General features: G+C 38.1%; 1 protein-coding gene across 2 annotated transcripts; it reads right to left on the reverse strand.

The window, feature by feature from the left end:
- TOPBP1 (DNA topoisomerase II binding protein 1) lies at positions 1-22,960 on the reverse strand. Of its 2 annotated transcripts, XM_057377258.1 has the most exons (28): positions 22,932-22,960; positions 22,554-22,641; positions 21,840-21,974; positions 21,134-21,277; positions 20,450-20,631; positions 20,137-20,330; positions 19,143-19,322; positions 18,062-18,231; positions 17,363-17,526; positions 16,129-16,376; positions 15,520-15,839; positions 14,562-14,734; positions 13,349-13,560; positions 12,471-12,760; positions 11,052-11,225; positions 9,984-10,093; positions 8,848-8,971; positions 8,301-8,453; positions 7,710-7,824; positions 6,951-7,143; positions 6,103-6,329; positions 4,877-5,040; positions 3,845-3,959; positions 3,162-3,325; positions 2,250-2,390; positions 1,170-1,259; positions 578-739; positions 1-233 (listed from the first exon to the last, which is right to left on the reverse strand). In XM_057377258.1, exons 2-28 carry the CDS (start codon positions 22,632-22,634, stop codon positions 90-92), a joined length of 4,569 nt encoding a protein of 1,522 aa, XP_057233241.1. In that variant the 5' UTR covers positions 22,635-22,641; positions 22,932-22,960; the 3' UTR covers positions 1-89. The 2 variants fall into 2 exon arrangements, with proteins under 2 accessions (XP_057233241.1, XP_057233242.1); XM_057377259.1 differs by lacking the exon at positions 22,932-22,960 and having other exon boundaries at positions 7,716-7,824; positions 22,554-22,918.
- Positions 22,961-22,977: the final 17 nt, after the last annotated feature.

The following is a 22,977-nucleotide window of genomic DNA, read 5'->3' on the forward strand; positions in this document are numbered from 1 at the left end:
TGAAATTCAAAGCTTTTAATTTTTGGGGCAATAATGAAAAAATATAAATATTAATTTTAAAATGTACAAATTAGGAACAGAGAATTTGCTTAGTGTATTCTGGATCGCTTGACTCTACTCATTTCTCCCAGTGCTTTTCTTTTCTGGGATAATCCAGTTCCAGGATCTGAGTTATTCTGAAGGCAAGACTTAGCTTCTGGCAGGCAGTAAGACTCCATAGGGGGAGGTGGATCCTTCAGTATAGAAAGAAAAAATGAATTGATTAGCTCAAGAAGAGCAGCTTCTGAAACAACAGAARCAGCTTGTTAATTGTCTAAAACTGAAAATAACAAAACACTGCATACCTCCATCTTGAATACATTTTGTGAGCAGCTTCCTACCCTGCAACAGATCCCACTGCCAGCACCAGCACAAGTCATGTTAGAGCAGCTAAACTGGGGACCACAAATCAAAGCCCTCAGCACAGGCACTTTGTRGCCACAACTCCTGGCAAAGGATGCCCGTGACTGGTGGAGCAGCAGTCCCCTACAGGGGGCTGGGGCTGTGTGGCAGGTGGAGAGCCCTGGCGTGTGCCCACCTGGATGAGGTAGTCAGCGATGTACTCTGGTTTGAGGCAGTTCACTCCCTGGGCTGCCGCCTCTGCCACRTTAACCCTGGAGTCATCTGGCTTCAGCTTACTGAAGTCAGCAAAGAGGTGAGTGGCTTCTTTAAAGAGAGATGCAGAATGGCCAGGAAACACCTACAGACAAAACAGACTAAAGTTTAGTTGTGTTTCTTCCCCAAGACAAATGCAGTTCATGACTTTTAATTTYACTCACCAAATTAACTAGAAACCAGTGGGAAGTAAAATACCATTTACAGCTGTTCTGTACCATCACATACCTTTCCAGAAGGGTGATCCTTCTCATTAAGAGCAGGGCACAGAAATTCTATCAATTCCCACCAGCATTAATGACACACAGCTTGTGTGACAAGCTGTGACCACTTGCAAAGTGATGATGACAAAGCTCTTTCCTCCCACCCTTTGACTATGTCTCAGCTACCCTGTGTAAGCAATTTTGTTCTTTAAGACTTTTTATTCACATGAAAAATATCCAACACAGAGTTAAACAGAGAAAAATAATTAAACAAACATGTATATATTTAATTTTTTTCAAACAGTTACATACTTTTGCTCCTCCTGACTGAAGAAGGCGCCTGAATCCTGCTTCCTTGGTTTGATCAACATTCAGGATCACTTTCCAACCACTGAAAGCTCCCTAGATAAAAGACAATTTAGTCAAAAGTATGCTAGTACTAAAAAAGCACAAAGACTTAATGGATCTATAATTCACSCCTTTTGAGAATTTTCATCAGATGAAGACTTGCAATTACTTAGTTTTGCATTTAAGTGTACATGCCAGAAAAAAYTTCATAGAACATACAGCTGTTGGGCCACAGACAACAGCTTGCCACCAAGCCCCCTCTAAAGAAAGACCCTTGGCAGAAAGTATGGTTTCGAAAACACCAGACACTTAGAGAAACTTATCTAGAAAGAAAAACAGTTACTTGGAAACATTTTCCCCTGTTCCCCCACCATGCCCTTAGTTACAGTAACAGCAGTGAGGGTCAACTGGTTGCCTGTAAAAAGACTCAGTGTGGTTTCCAAGTAGGCAAAGGGCATGGTGGATTTGTTAGAAGAAATAATTTTTAAAAGGCTACTGTAAAACACAGGAAAGACAAGATCTTTCCTGATGTAACTGAAACACCACCTTTCAATGAATTCTCAACTGCAGTGCCTGATTTGAGAGAGGAGTTAAAATGCTTTAAGGGAGTTCAACTCACGCTTCCAAAAATCTCACTCAAATGCTATGAAACTTGCACCGCAAAAATGACAGAAAGTGCTTTAGGAAAGGTACCAGTAGCGAGTTCTGGTCTCCTAGCAGAGCTGAGTTAGCTTAACTCTCCAGTCAGAGCTCTGAAGCATAAACATCGTCTTCCTGGCTGAGATTTACATACATAAATAGCCAYATTCCAGCTTTGTAAAACATGAACRCTGGTTCAAAGGAGASTAAGACCTTTAATATACCAGCACAGAAAGTTATTTTTTTAAAACCAAATTAATTAACTAGAATATATCCAGCCAAGACATTTYGTTCTTGATAACAAGACAGGTTACTTTCCCCTGAAAGTGAAGTTTTCAAGTTTCTTGGTGACAATCCCTGTCATGTCCACCCACACTGTACTATTTACATTACAGGAGTATATACCTCAACAATACCCGTTTCTTGCCTCCCTTTATGAATTCTTTTCCTCCACCTCATAGCTGCCAGTGCTAGTTTCTTCTGGTTTACATTGATTCCAGACAAAACATTAAGTATAGAATTACTTCCCCACTCATAATCTTCTTCCTGAAATAACCATAAGCTTGAGTTACAAAGCAGTCCTGCCAACTTTACCAGCAGAAAAATAGATTTTAAAAACAGACAACAATTAAAAAACAAAAAACCCTGAAACAAATCCCATCTCACACTAGCTATACATATGGATTTTATGGCCAAAACAGGGCTGGGTAAAATTTGAGATATGACTCGTAATTATACTGGACACCACTGATTATATTTCTGCAGTGTCTTCCAAAACAATGAAATTTGGTTTTAATACATAAGGATATGAAGCAGTCTACAGGCGTTATTTTGAAGTTAGCCTGGTCAACCTAAAAGAACTGCTTGACCCAGGAGAACTGCAAAATAAACAGCTAGGAAGGTATCGGAACAGGTAGAGTTCAAAAATGTTTATGTACATGGTTATAGCAACACTTAAAACTAATACACATTCAGTTATGCTAAGTAACTAGMTTTTATTCCTGGTTTAACAAAAGCCACATAAACTTAGCTAATACCAGTGAGGATGTACCAAAAGGTATTCAAAGACACAGTTTTCAGAAGTAATTATAAAAAGTACAGGTATTTAATTTATCTTATATCAGGAGTTTGGTCCAGTACTAGTTTTCAGACAAAGCTGGCCAAAAACTTCCCAGATTCTAGATTCTCTAAAAACTTCCATGGCTTGGGCACCCTAAACTAGCAATTGATTTTGAGAATTTGTCTTTTCATGTAATGCAAAACAAAAATAAATGCAAAAAGGTAAAACACTAATGTCTTGGTGATAGGGTCACATGCCTGAACAAAGCAGCCAGCTCCTCTACATGCCTCCAGGTAGGAACGATGAAGCACCCACTTTCCAGCTGCCATTGAAGCCAAGAATTTTTCATTCCGAAGAGGATGTCCCACAACAATGTGTGTGCAAGTTGGATCAAAGTACTGTTTCTCAAGTACTGTTCCACCTTGAATTGAGGAATGAATTTGATGCAAATTATCTAAGCATCATGCTGTACACAGAAAGTATCAACTCAAAATGAGAATTATTTGAATTCAGATGAAAACTCAACTCAAATTTACACTGAGAGTATTATCATGGAAATGACATAAGCAGAAGCTGCTAAGGAGGGAGAAGCAGCCAGGAAAGAGTGGCTCTGTAAGTACCACTGCAACACAGATGGGAATGAGAGACACCAGAGGACAGCCCATCCTGGGCCCTCYCAACAGTAAAGAATGAGGCTGTTGTGAAGACAGCTGAAAGAAAACTGTCAGGAGACAAAACCATTGCTGTTTTATAGCAAAGAAATAATACTGCTCACTTAATAATAATAATAGTATATTCWAAGAATTGCTCACAAGCACAGAAAACTGTAAATTTCAGACCTCAAATCTGATAAGTCACTAACAGAAACCCTTTCTTTTCTCCAACAAACCACAGCTGAGCKGACACATACTATTCTTGGCATTTCACAATTATCTGGTACCTAATTCCTCAATCAGATGGCAGTAATCAAATCTTTCTTGAGGATTGAGAGAAGACAGCTGAAATTTACGGAGTTTTGCTGGTTCTTCATCAGCCTTCTCCTCTTCTGTAACAACCTAGAAATAAAGTGACAGATTTTGAAAATATGACAATGATTATGTTGACAAATGTCTATTTCTCTGCCAAATATTCTGGGTTATTTATATATTAAGTTTTCTTCTAGCTGGGAAAAGCAAAACCAAACCTGTCAGTAACTTGACAAAAAGCTCGGATCTTATCAAATTATCCTTAGGCTCCTGCTTGAACATCCTCTTGGTTCCCCCTTTCTTGAGGGCACAGCTGAACTAATCTGTCATAACAACTAATCCTTCATTCACATCCACTGAATGCCAGGTTGAACACATGAAGAAATCAGTACTGATCTATCCCACTGCCTCCTTCATTCACTTTCCATCAAGGCTGAATTCCATATTCTTTGAGGGCCTTTCCACTAACATGACACATTATGCCTCTGAAGACACAGAGCTGCAGAAAGTTTGAGCATCAAGTGACACACTGTGGACAAAAGACTAACCTCATTTTCCTTTCCAAGTTCACAATAAAACAGAATTTAAGATCAAATGTTGGTAGAAAAATAATTTTTCCTTTGTACCTAAACATAAAATTCCAGATACCAACGAAGGCCTAACTTCTTTTCCATCATCCTAACATGGCTGGAGGAGTTTGAAYACACTCTTTGCTCCAAAGCCCACCTTAGCATTTCAGCACTAACTAAGGGGACAAATAAAGCTTTTTGTCTAAACTAACAAGCTTTATTTACTGAGCAAATATTTGTTCAAAATCTCAAAAAAGAGGGAGAACAGAATAGAAAACAGAGAAAAACAGAATACAACAGAATTGCACAAAAGTAATCACCTCAAGATTTTAAATGCAGATCTTCACATCTTATATTTACTGCCAAATTCAAATTTTTAAAGTATTATTGCATGTCCCAGAATACAAATCATCATAAATACTTTTTCATTTGACAAACCTTTTCTTTGGGCTCAGGTGCCACAGGAGGGTTAGCCAGTGGAAAAGCAATGCTGGGGGCCTGAGGAGTGGGGATCAAGTTATCTTTAACTGGTGTTTCAGGGTCTCTACATATGGGATACTTTAGACCTTCAATCACATCTCCATTCCCAGCCTCAGGAACAGCTGTGAAAGCAAAGTAGTGTTGCATGACTTGCCTTTGGCAGAATATAATTATATATAAAAGATAAAATAAAAAATAAATTAAATAAACGCATAATCGCTGCTACAACATGTACAGTTATATTTCACCTGCCTTTCATAACAATGCTCTTATTTATACCAGAAACCACTAATTGCAGTYATGTCCCTGAATGCCTTGCTTTGAAAAAAAAACCTGAAAACCTCAAATGACCTGATTTCTTTGGCTAAACTGCACTGATTTGGTTGAAGTAAAAACAATTGAATGAATTTATCTAATTTTCTTCAACCTCTTCTAGGACAGAGTCAGTTTTCAGGAAGACTGCTGCCATAGAAACTCTACAAGTAGGTTGAGGGAAAGATTTCATGGCAGCAGGGAAGCAGCAGAGAGAGAGAAATAAAGGATTCCGCTATCAGAACAGAAAGAAAGAAAAAACAGATTAAAAAAAATCTGGTTTTGGTAGAAAAGGTATGTTGCTTCCTTAGTCCTAGCAAAAGACTGTAGACTTCAAGAAGAATAGGGAATATAAAGTATCTTCACTGAATCCTGACTGAAGCATGTCCATCAACAACTGGACACATCTTGTTTTTTTGGGTCCATGAGTTATTCTTCTTGTACCTCAATTCTTCACCTATAAATATTTCCATAATAAAATGGAAAAGATTTTATTTATGGTATTCCCATTTGAATTCCGCTATACATACCTGAGGCGTTACCTGGAAACCAGCTATGGTTCAAAACACAAAACAAAACAACTTRGAAAATTGTATGAAGTCTTCCAAGTGATAGGGGGTTTTTCAGAATCACAGCAGTCTACTTTTAGACAAGCACTGCCATGGTGTTTGACCACAAATGTATGGGAAAGCCTCTCTTTAAAAAACAGCAACACATAATGGAGCTCCATGATGTGAAAYTGTATTTTTGGCATTTGAGAAATGCCAACAATGCTTACTTTTTCTGTAATAGAACTCAAATGTATTTTAAAAGCCCCAAAGACCAAATGGATGTTGTCACACAGAACAAGGATATTGTATTTTTACTTTTACCTATACTAGCCATCTCTGAATCAGGTACAGATCCTTTGAAGGCAGACTCATCCATGTTCTTATCGGTGTTACTCTGACCTTGCTCAAGGTACTGAGAAGGACTATTAGGCCACTGAAGGTTGCTGACAAGTCTTGCTCTCTCTTCCCTCGCAGTAGGATCATCCCAAATGATCTGCTCACTCTGGGATGGCTCTGTGTTTATATCTGCAAGTGCCTGGCGGGATTGCCTAGGGGAAAAAACAGATACCTGACAYACTCATTTTACAGAAGACTTCCATTCTAGAAGGCAATGTGTGATCACATCAACATCCAAGTGACCTTATTGTTAAGAAAGTATGTCTGGGGAAAGGGAAAATTACTTMYTGCACATCAGCGYKGATGTGAGTTAAAATCCTATTCTCYATTTAGAGARAAAAGAAGAAAYATTCACAGAGGTGCTTTGCAGTAATACATACTAATTGTACAAACCTATGTTATAGCATTCATACCTACTTTCTTCAAAATCTATAAGAACACCAAGAAATCTGAAGAGAAAAAAATTAATCAATTCAAAAACTCAAAACAAAAACCCAATCATACTATTCTGTGGTTTTTTTAAAAAAGGAAAAGATATTCACTATGGATTAAGATAACATTAAAAAGTAAAAGATATTCACTATGGATTAAGATAACATTCTGACTTTATCTAGCACATCCAGGTAAAGATTCTGAATTGGAAGAGAAGCAACTCAAGCACATCAGCAGAGACAGACAATACATCTGAAAACCCTGGAGACCTATTCATATTTCARTGAATGTCTAAATAAATGCAAGGACAAAATAAGATACTTTCAAATACAAATGAATACCTTAGGGCTTCCAAGACCCTACTGCGGCCATTTCGCACAGACCGTGCGCTGTCAGGTGTGGCTGGAGAACCATCAAAGCTGCTCCTGGAAAGGGATGCTCTTTGCCCTTGTGGTTTCACTAGTGATGTGGCAGACATGATCTCCTGCAGCTGYCTTTGGAAGTTCTCCCTCATTTCTAGTGCTTGGGTTAAAACTTAAGAGAAGAAACAAAACTGATAATGTCACAACTACTATAGTGTAGCAAGTGAAAAGTGAACAACTGCTCAATGTTTCAGCAAAAACTGAAATTCCAGTCACCCTCTCTACTCCACCAGGACAATGACTATATATTAAAAAGAGGAAAAGTACTTGGTAAGATTATCTAGAAAAAATACATATGCCCCAATTCACCTACTCTTGAACACAAGGAGAAATCTCCATTTGGCTCACTTCTAAATTTCCTTGCATGATCTTAGATCCACAACATAGCACATTTATTCACATTAACATATACTCCAAAACTATCATATTAAGGATGAACTTCAGTGTTTTAAAAACAAAGAAATGATCATGATTTTCTTCTGGGCTGTCAAGATCTTTAAAATAGAAAGCACTTTCCTGACATCCAGCATCAATAAAAGCTAAAAAGCTAGCTGTACTTGACCAGTGCATAAATATGCTACCTAAAGTTTCCAGATCTTAACGTTCAGCACCTGGAGCTACAAAAGGCTTATATTGATAGTTTGATATTTCATAAATATTCTGAAAATAGTGATTTACATTTACCTCCCTTGGATTCACTTGCTACAATTTGGTCTTCCCCTATAGTGACTGTTTCCTTTATTTGATCAGTAGTTACATCATCTTCAGCATCATCTTCATCCCCAGGAATAATCTAAAACCAATGAAGACAAGTAGATTCTCAGACACCATTTTTTTTAACCATGTCTGATACTTGTATAAATTCYGAAGATTATTGATCTTGCCTTAGAGCATATCTAACCTTTCTCCTACTGCAAGGACAGTAGAACAGTGAATAATAGCATCAGTGACAACTATTCTGCAGTGTTAATGTCTACTAAAGCAAGTTCACAGCTTGGATCTCATTACCTAAAAGAAAAGATCTACATATTTTCAAATTTGGGAAACAAATCCCGAAAAGCCTGTTTTTTCTTCCATCACCCAAAAAGAGGAATATTACAAATGCAGAAGAATGTTAAGGAGCATCTGCAATAGCTACTATTAATCACTAGCAAAGCCTGATTCAGGATGTTGCTGAGTAAGTATCAATGTTTTTATTATTATGCTAATATAACTATTAACTGAATCCAAATCACTTCATGGAACATGCATTCCTACCACACATCATACCTCACTTTCCTCTACTGGTTTTCCAGTTGAAAGAGGTTTACTGGAGGAGGAGGAAAGCCTGATGTCTTGCACTGCACTGATGTCCAAGCTCATTTTGGGATTGTAAGTGTGAGGAAAGAGAGATTCAGGAAGCCGTTTACATTCTCGGGCACTCTGTAATAACATCAGTTAATAAGAGAAAGATGAGGAATTGACAGATAAAAAAAAAATCACAGTACATTAGAAAGTAAATTAAAGAAAAAGAAAGTACATTAAAAACACTGTCAAAAGAAGTGGTTCACACAAAGGGAAAAGAGGTGGTTGCCATTCTGAGAAAAACTTAGCAAAAATGTTCAGTAGAAGAKAATTTATTTTTTCCTCACAGAGAAAAAGATAAATGTGCATCCTTGAAAAGAGATCACTCAATTTATTAATTCAAAGCAGGATGCAAAGCATCAGTCCTTATACATGTCCTTACAAATGCATACAGAAAATCYACCACCATATAACCAGTTTTAAGCCTCCATCTGCCTTTACTTTTAAATAAGGAACAAAACAAGCTGCATACCTCTAAAAGCCAGTGCTCCGAAACAATATGTATACCCCGTTCCTTAACAGATTTGTACTCCTTATTGTTATCATTCTGTCCTCCCTTATAGATGAAGTGTGTTACCGTTTCATCAAAGCACCATCTGGAAAAGAGAACAAAATACAACTTGAAGATGCAATTTCTATCAAAAAGTATCAGAAATACAGCTCAGAAATTGTCTTGTCTCTTGTTCAAGTTAGTTTTGCCTATTTTGTTATGCCTCAATAAACAATGAGCCCACTTTCTTTRCCAGAAAATACAGCATTCAGTTTCATGATAGCACAACTTCAAWGTGTTTTGAAAGCATTCCTGAGGAAGATAAAATTAAATAGGATAAATATATGGAAAGGAGGGGTTTTGGTTTAGATTTTGTTTTGTTTTTATTAAAGTAAGTGGAATTTTAAATTAGTTTCTGTAAAGAATGTGTGATCCAGGATAAGAGCTTTTTCTTTCGTTGTCATATTGAGCTGCAAGCGAAATACTGATCTTTGAAGCTCAGAATAAACAAAATGAGGATTGTTAATTTTTAAACTGATACAAACAAGTATTTGCTATCTAATGCAAGTATCTTTAGCATTTCTAGGCTACTACCAAACATAAGTGCAACCTCCTTCACACCATGAATAATAACACTTATCTTAGATGTCAGTAAYAAAACACATAAATCAGATCTAGTGGAAGCAGAATTCTGTCTTAAATATAAATGTTAGTTTATAKTTTCTCTTCATGACAACCTATTTTTCCTAAGCTTTTCTGAGAACACTGACTTAGTCATGCTTACAATCTAGAAAATAATTTGTTTTGAGGCAGGGAGAAACACAAATTCACATCGGATTCAAAATGTAAAATATAAAGCAAATGTTAAAGCATCCAAAAGATATACTGCTTAAAAAAAAAAAAAAGAAAAAAATTCCACAACTCAAGAAGACTTCTGGACAAACAGTCTTCCTAAGTTGGATTTACAAAGAACACAGGGACTGGCAGGGAAACATGGCCTTATTTCATGTAACAAGTGGATGACTGTTGTTTAAGATGGTGAAATCTAATGTTTAGCTACAACAAAAGGCATATTAGGATGCAAAGACTCATTAGAAGGCATTTGYATTGGCTGATACCTGTAGTCTGCTCCAAGAGAAGCTGCTATTGCATTCAGTTCCCTTTGCCTCTTACTAAGTTTTTTACTAACATATATAACAGCACCAGTTAGAGGCTTGGGCTCTTCTTCCTGGTCAAGCAACAGGGACAAAAACAGGAGAGTCACAACTGGAAGGCTTCTGTAGCAATAACAACAATACTTCAATATTTAGTGTAGCATGTAATAAAACAGACAGTGACAAYAAATGTAAGATAAACACACTTCCTCTATTTTTGCTGCTCCACTATTCATGCTCCAAACCCAGCACTATTACCATACCATGCAATAGGAATCCCAAGACAAACGATTCATTCTCAAACGATTCTCTAGCCAGTCTCCCTAGAACATATTCTGTTCCTTGCATCACAGGCTGAACACTGAAATTAGGGAATTATCAAACCTGATGCCATTCAAGTATTTAACTGTAGAGGAGTGAGAAAAGTAAGACTATGGAGCTAAAAGACAAGAATTAGCATCCTTCCCTTTCCTGAGGTTATTAGCTTTCTTGCCCCTCCTCAACAGTAAACAGTGAGCTCACATGGCAAGCAATACATAAATGTTCCCTTTCCTTCTACATCTTTTTGTTTTCTCTCACTTTTCTTTTCCTAGTAAGCACAAAAGAAGCACCTTACAGAGGAAGGCAGGAAAAAACGCATGCAATAATAAAGAACTCCTAACTTTAGTCCAAGACAAAATATCTAACCCCATCCAGCTGGAACCTGAGCATTTCCTAAGTGATATCTCATTCCAATACTACAAAATCTAAACTGGTACGTATTTATATGCCATTTTACTTAGCAACTGCTTAATATTCAAGACAGTAGTACATACAGTAGAAAAAAACTTTAAAATTCTTTGCCTTCCCTGAGGAAATTCTTCTATCTTACATTCCTTTAACTGTCACCGAAGAAGGCATAATCATATGAATTCATGTTCAAATAGATCACAAATAACAATTCACAAATTTCTTTGTAACTTAAATCACAAAAGATAAAGCTTTTTCTTAATTAAACCTAWGCTCCAGCAAGTAAACCCCCAAATTTCTTACCACTTCTGGCTGTGCAGCAGCCAGCTGAGGGCTGGCGGTAAGAGCTGCTGTATGCGTTGTGCTGCTTGCCAGTGCCAGTTTCAAGTTTCTGCCGATGACTTCAGAGAGAGGTGTGCTCAGTTTCCTGKTTTTTTGTTCAGGACCTCTTGGAGTTTCCAAAGCTGCCAGAGCATCCTACCAAAAAAAAAGTAAGAAACTGACCAACTTTCAGGGACACCTTACAAAACTGTCACTCAAGTGCTAGTTTTACAAATTCAGTAGGACTCGATACTCATAAACCAGGATAGCAAACTACAGGAGCAGCTACCAAGTGCAATGGTAGTACCACTGCACAAAAGCCCTACAAAACATAAGCAAAACAAGAAAACAACAGATGATTAATCTCCMTGTTCACTGCCATCACTGCAAACTGCCCTCAGTGGAAAAGCCAGTGACCAAACCCAGGTATTCCTTACACCAATTACTTTAATGTACTTACACCTTGCCCCACTAGAGTTGCATGTGAGTATGTGATTCTATCTGCACCTTTAAAATACCATTTAATGTGTCCTTTTATTTATATAAAAAGAGAAATTTTAGTCTATACTATTTTGCTTCTGAAAATTATCAGAGCCTTCTCTTCATGAAGCAGAACTAACTAAAGAGAACACTAGATTCTTCTATGTTTATAACATGTTTTGCCCTATTATGGGCAGAGGGATTAAAAAATAAAAAAAAAAAAACACAAAGGAACAGCCAAACCCATGAACAACCCTCCAGAAAACCTAACAACTCTGCAGGACTTCAATGCATTGATCTTTTAGCTAAGGCCTTGAAAACCAAAAATAAGCCTGAAGCCTTCCAAAGCACACCTGAGCTATTCAAGAGCTCTTCCAGCACAGATAATCCATAATTGTCAGGATTTCTTTTTGTTGGTTCTTCCAGCCTATTGTGGCCTTCAGAGAAAGACACTGAACCCCAAGATATTTTTCAACTTGCCAAAACAGCTTTGTAATTGGTATACACCTATTACATTAAAACATGCCATCAAAGTAGCATTTCACCAGAAAATAAGCAAGTACTTATTTCCAAATACCTGGAGCAATTAYAAGCTGCCTTGTTACATTTGTCAGTCCCCAGATCAAAGAACACAAACTGGACACTGTCTGAGGTGTAAGACACACAAGCATATGATGCCATAAACAAACAGGAGCATTGTCAAAGATATTACAGCCCTTACTATTCAATAAATTTAGTTCACAGGTCACTAACTAAACTACATAAATAAATGGAGCTAGCTTTCCTGGCTTTATTCAAAGGGAAAGTCTATATGTGAACAACATAAAACTGGGTAAAACCACAGATTTCTGTGCTGCTTTTAAGTTTATGCACATCTTCCACAGCACTGGCCACACRAACTAAAAAGTTTGCAAAGATCACCTTTACATCAAAAGAAGGCTTGAACAACTTGTCTTTGGAAAGAAACTTTGATGGTGTGTCAAGATGCAAAGATGGCTCTTTCTGGAGTGGTCCRGCTTGTGCAACAGGGGTTGTCTTCCCAGTATGATGAGAGATTACAGCTTGGAAAGCTTTACTCTGGAACCTGTTGATATCAAGGGGGGTCACAGCTCCTTTTTTTCCAGCTTCAAGGAGACGAGAAGGCTGCTCTGGATCAGGAGATTTAACAGTTGCTGGTGTCTTGCTAAGCTGAGTAATGAAACTYTCCGTATCTTTAAAAGAAACAATGAAAACATAAGCAAGGAAACTGTTTTTTCTCTTGAACACAGACTCCACAWACTCTTATTTAAACAGCAATCATGAAGAACAGAACAGAGGGTCATCAAATCATTGCAGACTAACAAGTACAAAGTTCTAAAATGGATCTGTCATGAATTACCATGCAAGCTACTGARCAGTAAATGTGCCAAAAATGACAAAGCTGAGACATCGAGCTTGAATCCCTCTTGGCTGATAACCACAGGACCCCACTGGCTGCAACAGATTTGCAGCAAACATACAAGATAATTTCTGTAATCACAACTCAATAGCAGAAAAAAATATGGAAAAACTATGGTTKCATGTGCAACCTGGTCTAGTGGAAGGTGTCCTTTTCCATGGCAAGCAGTTAGAACTAGATGATCTTTAAGGACCCTTCCAATTCATACCAATATATGATTCTATATTAATATTTGGAAAAACAACCTTCAACTCTAATACATGAAGGCGTTCGGAAAAAAATTTTCATCATACCTGCCTTCTTTATCGTGAACAAACTGTACAGAGACAAAACCATATTCCCAAACTCGCTAAGAACCAACCTTCAGCCTCCGCATTTTCAACCAAGAACTTGCTTTCATCTGCTCTCTTTCCCGTCCTTGCAGACTGCAAAAGCCAAGTTACAGTGACTGCTGGCAAATTCCACTTCTTCGCGGCTTCATATTTGGAACCGTTTGGTTCTCTCACCACAAGATGGGTGCTGGCAAACATTCCTTTCTTCGCATTGGCTTTCCGCACAAAGAATTCTTGGACTCTACAAGCAGATGGATAAAGCATTCATTTAGTCATAAACAACATTAATCTAGGGCACATTTATCCTATTATAAAATGCATTCTCACAACAGAAAATGAACTAATAGAATTGATATCTAAGGCCACCCACTTTGCACTTCACAGCCTAACCTGCAGAAAAAAACAAAAAAAAAGGAAAAAAAAAATCCCAAAAAAACGAAACAACCACAAGTTAAACAGCAACGTTTTGCTTCTACCAGTATTGAAAACAATATTTCTTATAATCCAGCAATCCTCCCGTATCCCATGTTTAAATCATACATTGGGCCTAACATTCTTCAGCAAGATGAATGAACAGGCTTGCTATTCTTCTGGAGTCAACGAGCACCATTTCCAAATGAATAACAGTTTTCTTTATATTACAGTTTTTCTCTCATCATCAAGGACACAATTTTGCAAAAATATGGCAGGACTGAGAACTCATCAGCAAAGAATTTAGTTCAAATAAACTACAAACCAGATCAAATGATACACTAAGATACACAATTTTGCCAATGTTTTTCTTAAGGTTTTTCAAAGATTTTGATGAACTCTAAGCAAATAGGACACAATTTCTTAGGAGCTGCGATGGTGAATGAGGTTCACCATGGTTATGAGGCTGAGCAAGTTAGTAGTGAAGAGAAACTGTGGCCCATTCCTAGACAGCCAAAGAGCAACTCAGAAGGCCACACCTGAAAACCTGACTTATATTGCTCAGTTAAAGAGCTGAATAAAAAGTTACTGGGAAATACAAAACTGAGCATTTACTGGTAGAAATCAGACTGTGTGAGTACTAACCATATTTCTTTAAAGGAGAAGAAAATAGAAGAACTGTATAATTACGTCTCACTGCCTCAGTGGCAGGGTTTGTAAATGAATGGAATTCAAAAGAGTTTTAACCCTAGCATTTGTACAGAAGAAATGAAATGCATAACAGYAGCACAYAGGYTCTTCAGGAACAAGAAACAGTGGCCCAGGACATACCTGGCTCCTAGCAGTCCTGCCAGATAAACAAGGGAGTCTCTCTCTGCACCAGTGAACTGGCTAAAAGAAAGAACACAATCTTCCAGAGGKGTAGCTCCTTCCATTACCAACACTGGTGTGAAAAGTGGATTGGACCGGATGTCTAGAAGGACCTGCTGTTCCACACATGTTATCTTGAAGGAGGTGAAARAGATAAAAATGTAAATCAAGCCAGATAGTGACAAAGCCAACAATATTTCAGCAATTCTACAACAGCATTTATAGACTCAACAAYGAGCAATCCTGCTTCCATCATTACACCTGAGACAATTTTCTTCCAATTGAATCAGACAAATTCTTTCTTAGACAAAGCCAATTTTGTCAAGTTTGACATAGTGAGACATTATTCAGAAGTCTTCAGTTACTAAAGTTACTAAAATTCCAACCCTGGAAGTCCCCACAAAACTGGAGATTTCCAGTTCAGTGCCTGAGGGTCTGTATAGATTTACTTTGCAGAGTAATTACTAACAACAGGTACTCTATATCGTGTGCCAGATCTTGTCGAATGCTGTTAGTATTCTTTGACTTTTAAGTTATAAAGATGACTTGCTCTTCTGCCACAAATGAAAAAAAAAACTATAAAAAGCATGAAACAAGCAAAAATATCCAGTTAAATCATTAGTCAACTAGCTCCTTCCAGAGTTCATCATTTAGAGACAATGCTGTCAGACCTCATGTAAGTCTGGGTCATGACAAAGAAGTCCCATTTAAGAGTAAAAAAAATGAAGTGAAACAGATAAAACACTCTACAGATGAAAAGGATTTAACGCAGGCTTTTGTTTAGTACATTTCAAATGAAAAGAGGTAATCTCTCAGTATCTTACTGATATTTAAGACATCAATAACTGCGTTCTGACATAACAAATTTGTAATACAGATACCAATTTATTTGGGAATTGAAAAAGTGTARTTCCCTTACCAGCCATATATTTGTGACAACATCACCAACAGTTGCCTTCACGGTGCAMCCTAATAAAGGTACCACAGCATAGTCTGCAATGGTTCTGCTTTGCAGTGGCAGAACTTCCCCAGCATTCTCCTTTATAACATCTGCAATGCAAGACTCATCCTCTTCACCAAAACCCAGAACAAGAAATCTCTTTCTGAAAAATAAGCCTCCTTCAGCCACTGCAGAAGACTCTCCCAAAGAACCATTACAGACAGAAGGTTGATTCTCTCCTTGACCAGTCAAGTTGGTAACATCACTAAARGTTCTGGATGTTAGTTTTTCAACTTCATCTGAAAAGTGAAAGAAAAATAAAAAAGAACCAAGCATAATAATTGTTTGACAAGAACATCAAAGACAACCCAAAACAGTTTCATTAAGAAATGACAGTACTGTCCTGCTTTCAGCCAGGTTTTAGTTAAAAACTGTTCTATATTGGCCTGTTAACATYTGAATTCTGAAACAGTAAGTAGAAAGTTAACATACCAGATGTGGATAACTTTTTAATAAGCAAATTCTACAAGTTCAAATGCTAATTATGAGCAGCTAAACTTTTTACAGTATGCTAAGCCTAGAACGTACCTAGTGTAGAATAATTATTTACATATTGAGAGAGGAAGTCATCTTCAGTAGCTTTCTCATGCTTTCTAATGTTCACAGCATCTTTCTTCAAAAGACTGGCTTTTTTTGGAAAAACTGACTTCATTCCAKGTTGTTCCAAAATTGGATTGTCTAACAGCTGGTAGTTTAGAGGGATATAGTACTCCACTGGACATAGACAACCTTTACCAAATGACTCCAGCAACCATTTTGCTGTCACTATATGAGGCCTATAAAACAAAATGTTATACAAACAAGTTACAGCTGGTTTCAAACCTGTGAATCTTCTTTTCTACTCCAAAAATACCAGTACATACACACACATGAAGTTTGTAACTCTGATACTAAGCAAGCTTTCTGCACTTCAGAACCCTCAAGAAACTTTTTTATTCTTTCAGTCTGAGAACAGAGTATCTCATACTTATTTTCTGTAACATAAATTTTATCTGTCACTGCTGGGTTGCCAAATTCTTCCTCCTCAATGTATTAACAAATACACATAAACACCTCTTTTCATCAGTAAGAATGCTAGTTTTTCCATTCACTGAGGTGACTCATGGCTACCCAAAGATACAGTACTGAGAAGCACATGAGGACATACTTATGACCACTAACTGTAAGTCTTCTCATTTAAATCAAACACTACTTAGYATTTTCAAATCAATATATGCTTCCGAAGAATCATACAATAGTTTGGGTAGGAGGTAACCWTAAAGATCATCTGGCTCYAATCCCCCTGCCATGAGCAGGGGACACCTTCCACTAGACCAGGTTACTCAAAGCTCCATCCAACCTGGCCTTGGACAATTACMTGCAAGGGGAGCCACAGCTTCTCTGGGCAACCTGTTCCAGTGCCTCACCATTCTAACAGARGAGAATTTCTTTCTAATATCTMATMTAAATCTCCCCCCTTTCAGTTTAAGGCTATTCCCCCTTGCCCTGTCTCTATACGTCCTTGCTAAAAGTCCCTCTTCACCTCTCCTGTAGGCTCTCTTCAAACACTGGAAGGCCACAATTAAGTCACCCCAAAACCTTCTCTTTTTCAGGCTGAACCGAGCCAATCCTCTCAAACTTTCCTCACAGAAGAGGTACTCCATGCCTCTGACCTTCCTTGTGCTCAAACAGATTGATGTATTTTCTGTGCTGGGGATGCCAGAGGTGGTGGGAGAAAGAAAATAATGTGTAATTAGACGTTAAGCAAGACAGTTATCATAACCTGTGAGCCGTCTTGTCCAAAAAGTGTTTCAGCTCATCATTATTTTCTCCCAGAATAACATGAGTAACATCTTCATTAAGCTGATTAAATCGAACWCCACCACCACAATTAATAAGCCTTCTCATCTTGTCCAACTTCCTGCCACTGAAGCCACAGAGATAGATCTACAAAGAGAAAAGAGCAACAAATACAGCACTAAAAATGTGAAAGAAAAAAWCAAAACACYAAAACCCAAAAAYAAAGTMGAATGTTTTGGTATAATTMRTTTCAACTGCTGAYGAACACAGAAAGTAGTGCTGCAGCTTTTGAAAAGCAGCAAAAAAGTTAAGCATTTTATAAATRGATTYATTTATCTTTGCAAATTAATTTAGCAAAGCGTTAATGTTTACTAAAAATTTACTAATGAACCCCCAGAATCATAACCAAAAAATACYCCCAAATAAAGCCACACATTAATTATTGCACCCATTCACTGTAGTGTTTATATACAGGTGTCTATAAATATGAAATTTTATATTTATATGACATATTTAATACAATTATACACACATACAGACACACACACACGCTACAGCATGTGGACACGAAATTTGGTATTCGTAGCTGACTACGGAAACAATTTACTCAAGCAGAAAGTGCCAGTGCTTCAATATAGCTCCTTTCACATTGTTAAAACCAAACATTTCAAAGTATACATACTCGACATCCATCTAACAAATCTTCAGGAGCTTGAAAAGAACTTATGTCCAAGTTTTCCAGCTCATCTGGAAGAGGATCCAGTCTGCTGCTCATAGCTGAACTACATGCAGTTTCATTAACACCACTCAAATTGATATTGGAAATATGGCTGACGTCCGAAAGGGTATGATCTTCAAATAAAATTAAAATTTAAAAAGAGGCATTAGATTTGGCTCATCTTTCTCCAGTCCTCCACTAAAAAAAATTCAAACCTGCCACCTATGACTTTGTGGTGCTTTTAAGAAAATGTAAAGTCTGAAAAGTACTAGGTAAGCAAAACCATTGTTAAACCAAGGGGTTTCTTTCCACACAGATTGGTCTTGCTAGAAACAGTGCTTATACACCTTCTGTTTACTCACTGGAGGATGACACCTATAACGTAGCAGCCAATGAGACTTGTTTTCACAACATTTATTCCAATTTTGTGGCCACCTATTAGAAATACTTTTWAACTTAAACAGGACTCTCTATAGCAGAGAAATCAAGTCTGTAATTTAAGAAAAGTCAGTATCAGGTGGACATACATTAAAGCTGGCTGTGTCTGTCATGCTTTCATATGTGCTTACAAAACACTTTTAACTTCTGTTAGTAGCATGGAGTAAGTGAAACCGAGTGTATAAAGAAAAAGAATAGAAAAAAAAMCACCRCAAAACTTAAAAATTAGCCTTTGTTTCCCTCTCACCCTCTAAGACTGCTGTAAGATGATATTCATTACAGACAATTGTTTTAAACTACAAATGCATGATCAGTAATGCTTTTGTAGACCTTACAGATGCACATCACTGGTACTCTAGCAGACAAACATATACCACATTCAAGTTTAGTTTTTTAACAATCATCCATGTTTCAACTCTACTCATAMTGGAATATCCAATGTGCATAAAAGCAATCTGTTGTATTTTAAGCTTAAGCTGAATCTAGAACCCAAACAGTCAAACCTGTGTTGCAAAAGTAAACACCTTACTAATCTTAAAACAGCTCATCCTCCTAAATACAGATGTTCCCTACTTTATTTRAACATACTGTAAAATGTCTTACTTACTGTGAGGCCTGCTGGTATCATTTGTAGGTGTTGATGTACTGGGTGCATTACACAGTTTTGATCCAGGCTCTATTTTATACATTGTCTCATCCTGACAGAAGCCTTTCTTGATGCTGTCAGAAAACCACTGCACAGACACACAGTGCACATTCCACTTTTTGGCACATTCATACTTCTGACCTTCCAGATGTAAACAAAATTTTAAAAAACCACCAAAACACARTCACTAAAAGACTAAAGCATCAAACAGTGATTGCTGAAAGATGGCTGGACATTAAGAAAATTCACAAATTCAAACAAACTATTTTAATGGACAAATTATGTGAATTTCACTAGTTAAACTGGACTGGTGACAAGCTGCTTATGCTCTAATTAAAGTTAAGAATAAAATAATCTCATGGATGGCTAACTCATGGTATGACAGAGTACTGAAGAACCAAAAAAGAAAAAAGGCTTTAAAGCTTTCAAGCACACACACAAAAAAGGTCAGAAAGTCTCACRATATTTCACTCTAGGCAAAGAGAGGGAAATTAGGGAAAAAAGAAAACCTTCCACTCTTCCCTCACAATAAGACTAAAATCCTTTCATCTTCCCAAAGGAAAGAAAAAGGAACTTTCATTTTGTCTTAGTAGGAAGTTTGGGAGGCACAAGTATAATCAATTTAAAAATATCAGGCTACAATCCAATTTCAATCACAGTACAAATGAAGTCCTGTGCAGCTCTCCCCAAAAAAAAAATCTTTATCCTTCCAATATTCTCTTTTTTCCTTTCTTTAAATACCATTTATGTCTCTRGGTTTTTTTCCTCTTTTGTTCTCTTTCTCATTAGAGCAAAGCAAAGGTGCCCTTGTGTTACTCTTTCCATCAACAGTGATTCCCTAAAGAGAAGTAGTAAGAGCAACACTGAAGCAGACACAGAAACAGTTCAMGCTCCTGTGCTTATGCACATTTATACTACTTCAACTCCAGAAGTGAAAACATTCTGTTGGTTGTACCTTTTGGCTCTTGAACTATGAGGTGAGTGCATTCATTCATCTTGAGCTGCCCCGTGTAYTGCCCACCATGCTCAGCAGTGAGGCGCTGGACTTCTTTCCTGTCTGAGCTGCTYAAGCCAGTTACACAAATGGTGCAGCCAAGGAACACAGGACAARCATAGTCTTCCATGTTAACATCGGTGTACCTCATTATGCTACAGAAACCAAAAGAGAAARTATTTGCTTTCTAAGTGAAATCAACCAGAAAAAGAAATCAGCCTGTACATAAGAATTCCCAGTCCCCAAAACAAAATCAGTTTTGTTTTTTTCATACCCTTGCTGAGACTTATCCCACAATGTCTTAACCCARGAAGGAAGCAAAATAGGTTTCTTCAGGGAAGCAGCTACCAAGTATTTCTTGCTGCCAACTTCTCCAGCTATCAAATGAGTTACTGACACGTTGAGGTCTCTGTATACACATCCACCCATCATTTGCACATATTTATGAACTTCTTCCTGGATGGGCAAAAAAAAATACAGAAAAATAACATGGGAAAAAAGAACCCACAGTCTTTTTCACCTTACACCAAAAACATGGATTTCAATTGTCTGTGATTTCCCCTAAAAACTGCTCAAAAAATACTAAATAGATATATATGGAAGCCATAAAAACATAACTAGAATTTACTTTTTATTTGCACTTATAATAAGCCGCACATAATAAATACCCTAAATAAAAACACTACAATTACACTGCATGAGCAAAATTTTGCAGATGGTTGACATTTTAGGTAGATTTAGAAAAAGGCATTGGAATAAATTTAAAGATATAAATCATATTTGAGGTGTATTAATATGTGAGTAAACAACACATAGTATACAAGCTACAAAAGACTTGATGAATCTAGACATAGATACAATGAGACATGTATGGTATGACTGCTGCCTTAGTAATGAGCCATATGAAACAAATGTCAGCAAAAAGCAGCTAAACAATCCACCCTCGGGAAGGCCTTACCCTCACATCCTTCTCCAGGCTGGTACAGGACACTGTGACATCGGCCATGGTCATGTTGTACACGGGATACTCAGCTCTTGGGACACACCGCTGTGACTGCATGCAGTACAGGACTACCTGTGGTCCAACAATCCGACAGCCAAGCTACAAAAACATAACAGAATATGCACAAACAAAATAAGGAAAGAGTACACTGAAAGTATCAGGAAGGCTTTCCTTGTCCCTGCATTTTGAGGAAGGCAGGGCTCTTTTAGTCTGTCCTCCCCTTCTCCTCCAGCATCTCCAGGTAGCTGACAGTTTTGTTTTTACTTTCAGCTGTGGATTTTCTGTCCAATCATTGTAGATTTTCTGGCCTCAATAAAAGCAGCTGATGCTGTGGCTATGGCCAAAGRATTCCAGCTGCCTATCTTTGTCCATTAGATAATTCCTTGCAGGTCAAACCAAATCATGTTTATCAAAAGATAAAAAGCGTAAGAACCAGCTTAGGGACTCCAGCAGAATCAGAACCAACCCTACCATTTATTTTTCCAAATGTTTGACAATAATCATTATGCTTTGCTGGTCATCTTCTTCCCTAAATAAAGAATGCAGTGAAGTTTGTACTGTGACAGTCAGTGCAGGAAAGAACATGCAGAATGTAAGTATGGACAGGAGTGCTTATAAAAAGGAAAGAACAGATCTCAAAGTAAGTTGCTGGGTGATGTACCTTTTTGAGATGACTGAAACCCACACCTCTGAAAGGATCACAAATGTAAAGTGATTTATCATTTTCTTTTATATTGAGTACTGTTTCTTCTTCAAGGATCTGGAGATGATCTTCTGACTGGAATTCTTTTATAGACTGCAGGTAAACAATGCATATGACAACATTTATTTAATCAATAAACAATTAATAAATAGCCAATCCTGTGCAAACTACACAAGTGCATCTCCTTGAAACAGCTCTCAACTAAGCTACCACACAAACATGTATTGGCAGAARAAAGGGCTAAAACACCGCATAGGTGTCCCCTTCATTCCCTTGAGTCTTCACAATATTCTGACTTGAAAATTCAGCAGAGAAGCTTTCAGGACCTGATCCTGCACCCAGTGTCTTTGGCTCCCACTAATCTCCCAAGGTGTAAAACAGCATCCTTCCAAAATTTGTGCTTTGATAAGTGACCACCATTCAGGCCTTCCAGGCTACATGTCCCTTCCCTACATCCCACCAGGTTTTGAAAGCATAAAATTATAAAAAATTATGTAAAATCGTTCTTATTCAACAAACTTTATTACACACTAAGCATCCCTGCTATAGAAACAGCTTTATTTCCAGATGCACACATGTAAGCTAGCTTATTGTACACCACATACAGCTAACTCAGCCACATAAATCACATGGCAATTCACCAAGCTCACACAGKTGACCAAACCCACTTACCTCAAGGGCTTTAGAAAAATACTCCGAGCTCCCGGAAGACTTTATGAACTTCACAAAAAACGGCTCCTTACTATTTCTCATCCTTCAACTAAGAATCAAAACCCAGTGAGCGCCCTGACATTCCCGCCACAACCCGGAACCCCTCTGGCACCGTCCCTGTCCCCGCCGGGCTCCGGGTCCGGCCCACACCGTCCGGCCTCGGCGGCGCCGACTTCAAACGGGGACGGAGGGGCGGGGACTGGCCGGACCCACCGGGAGGCCCCTTCCCCGCGGGGCCCGAGGCCTGCACAGAAAGGTCCCTGCTGGGCAGCGGGTGCCCGACGCTCCCCGTCCCCACAAACCCGACCCCGCCGCCGCCGCGCCCCCAAAACGCCTCACCCGCGCGGGAAAGCGGCGGCAGCACTGCGCAGGCGCGGGGCGGAGC

Source organism: Malurus melanocephalus, unplaced genomic scaffold, assembly GCF_030028575.1.
Source record: "Malurus melanocephalus ecotype Western Australia unplaced genomic scaffold, MMel_1.1 scaffold_309, whole genome shotgun sequence".
NCBI classification, from domain to species: domain Eukaryota; kingdom Metazoa; phylum Chordata; class Aves; order Passeriformes; family Maluridae; genus Malurus; species Malurus melanocephalus.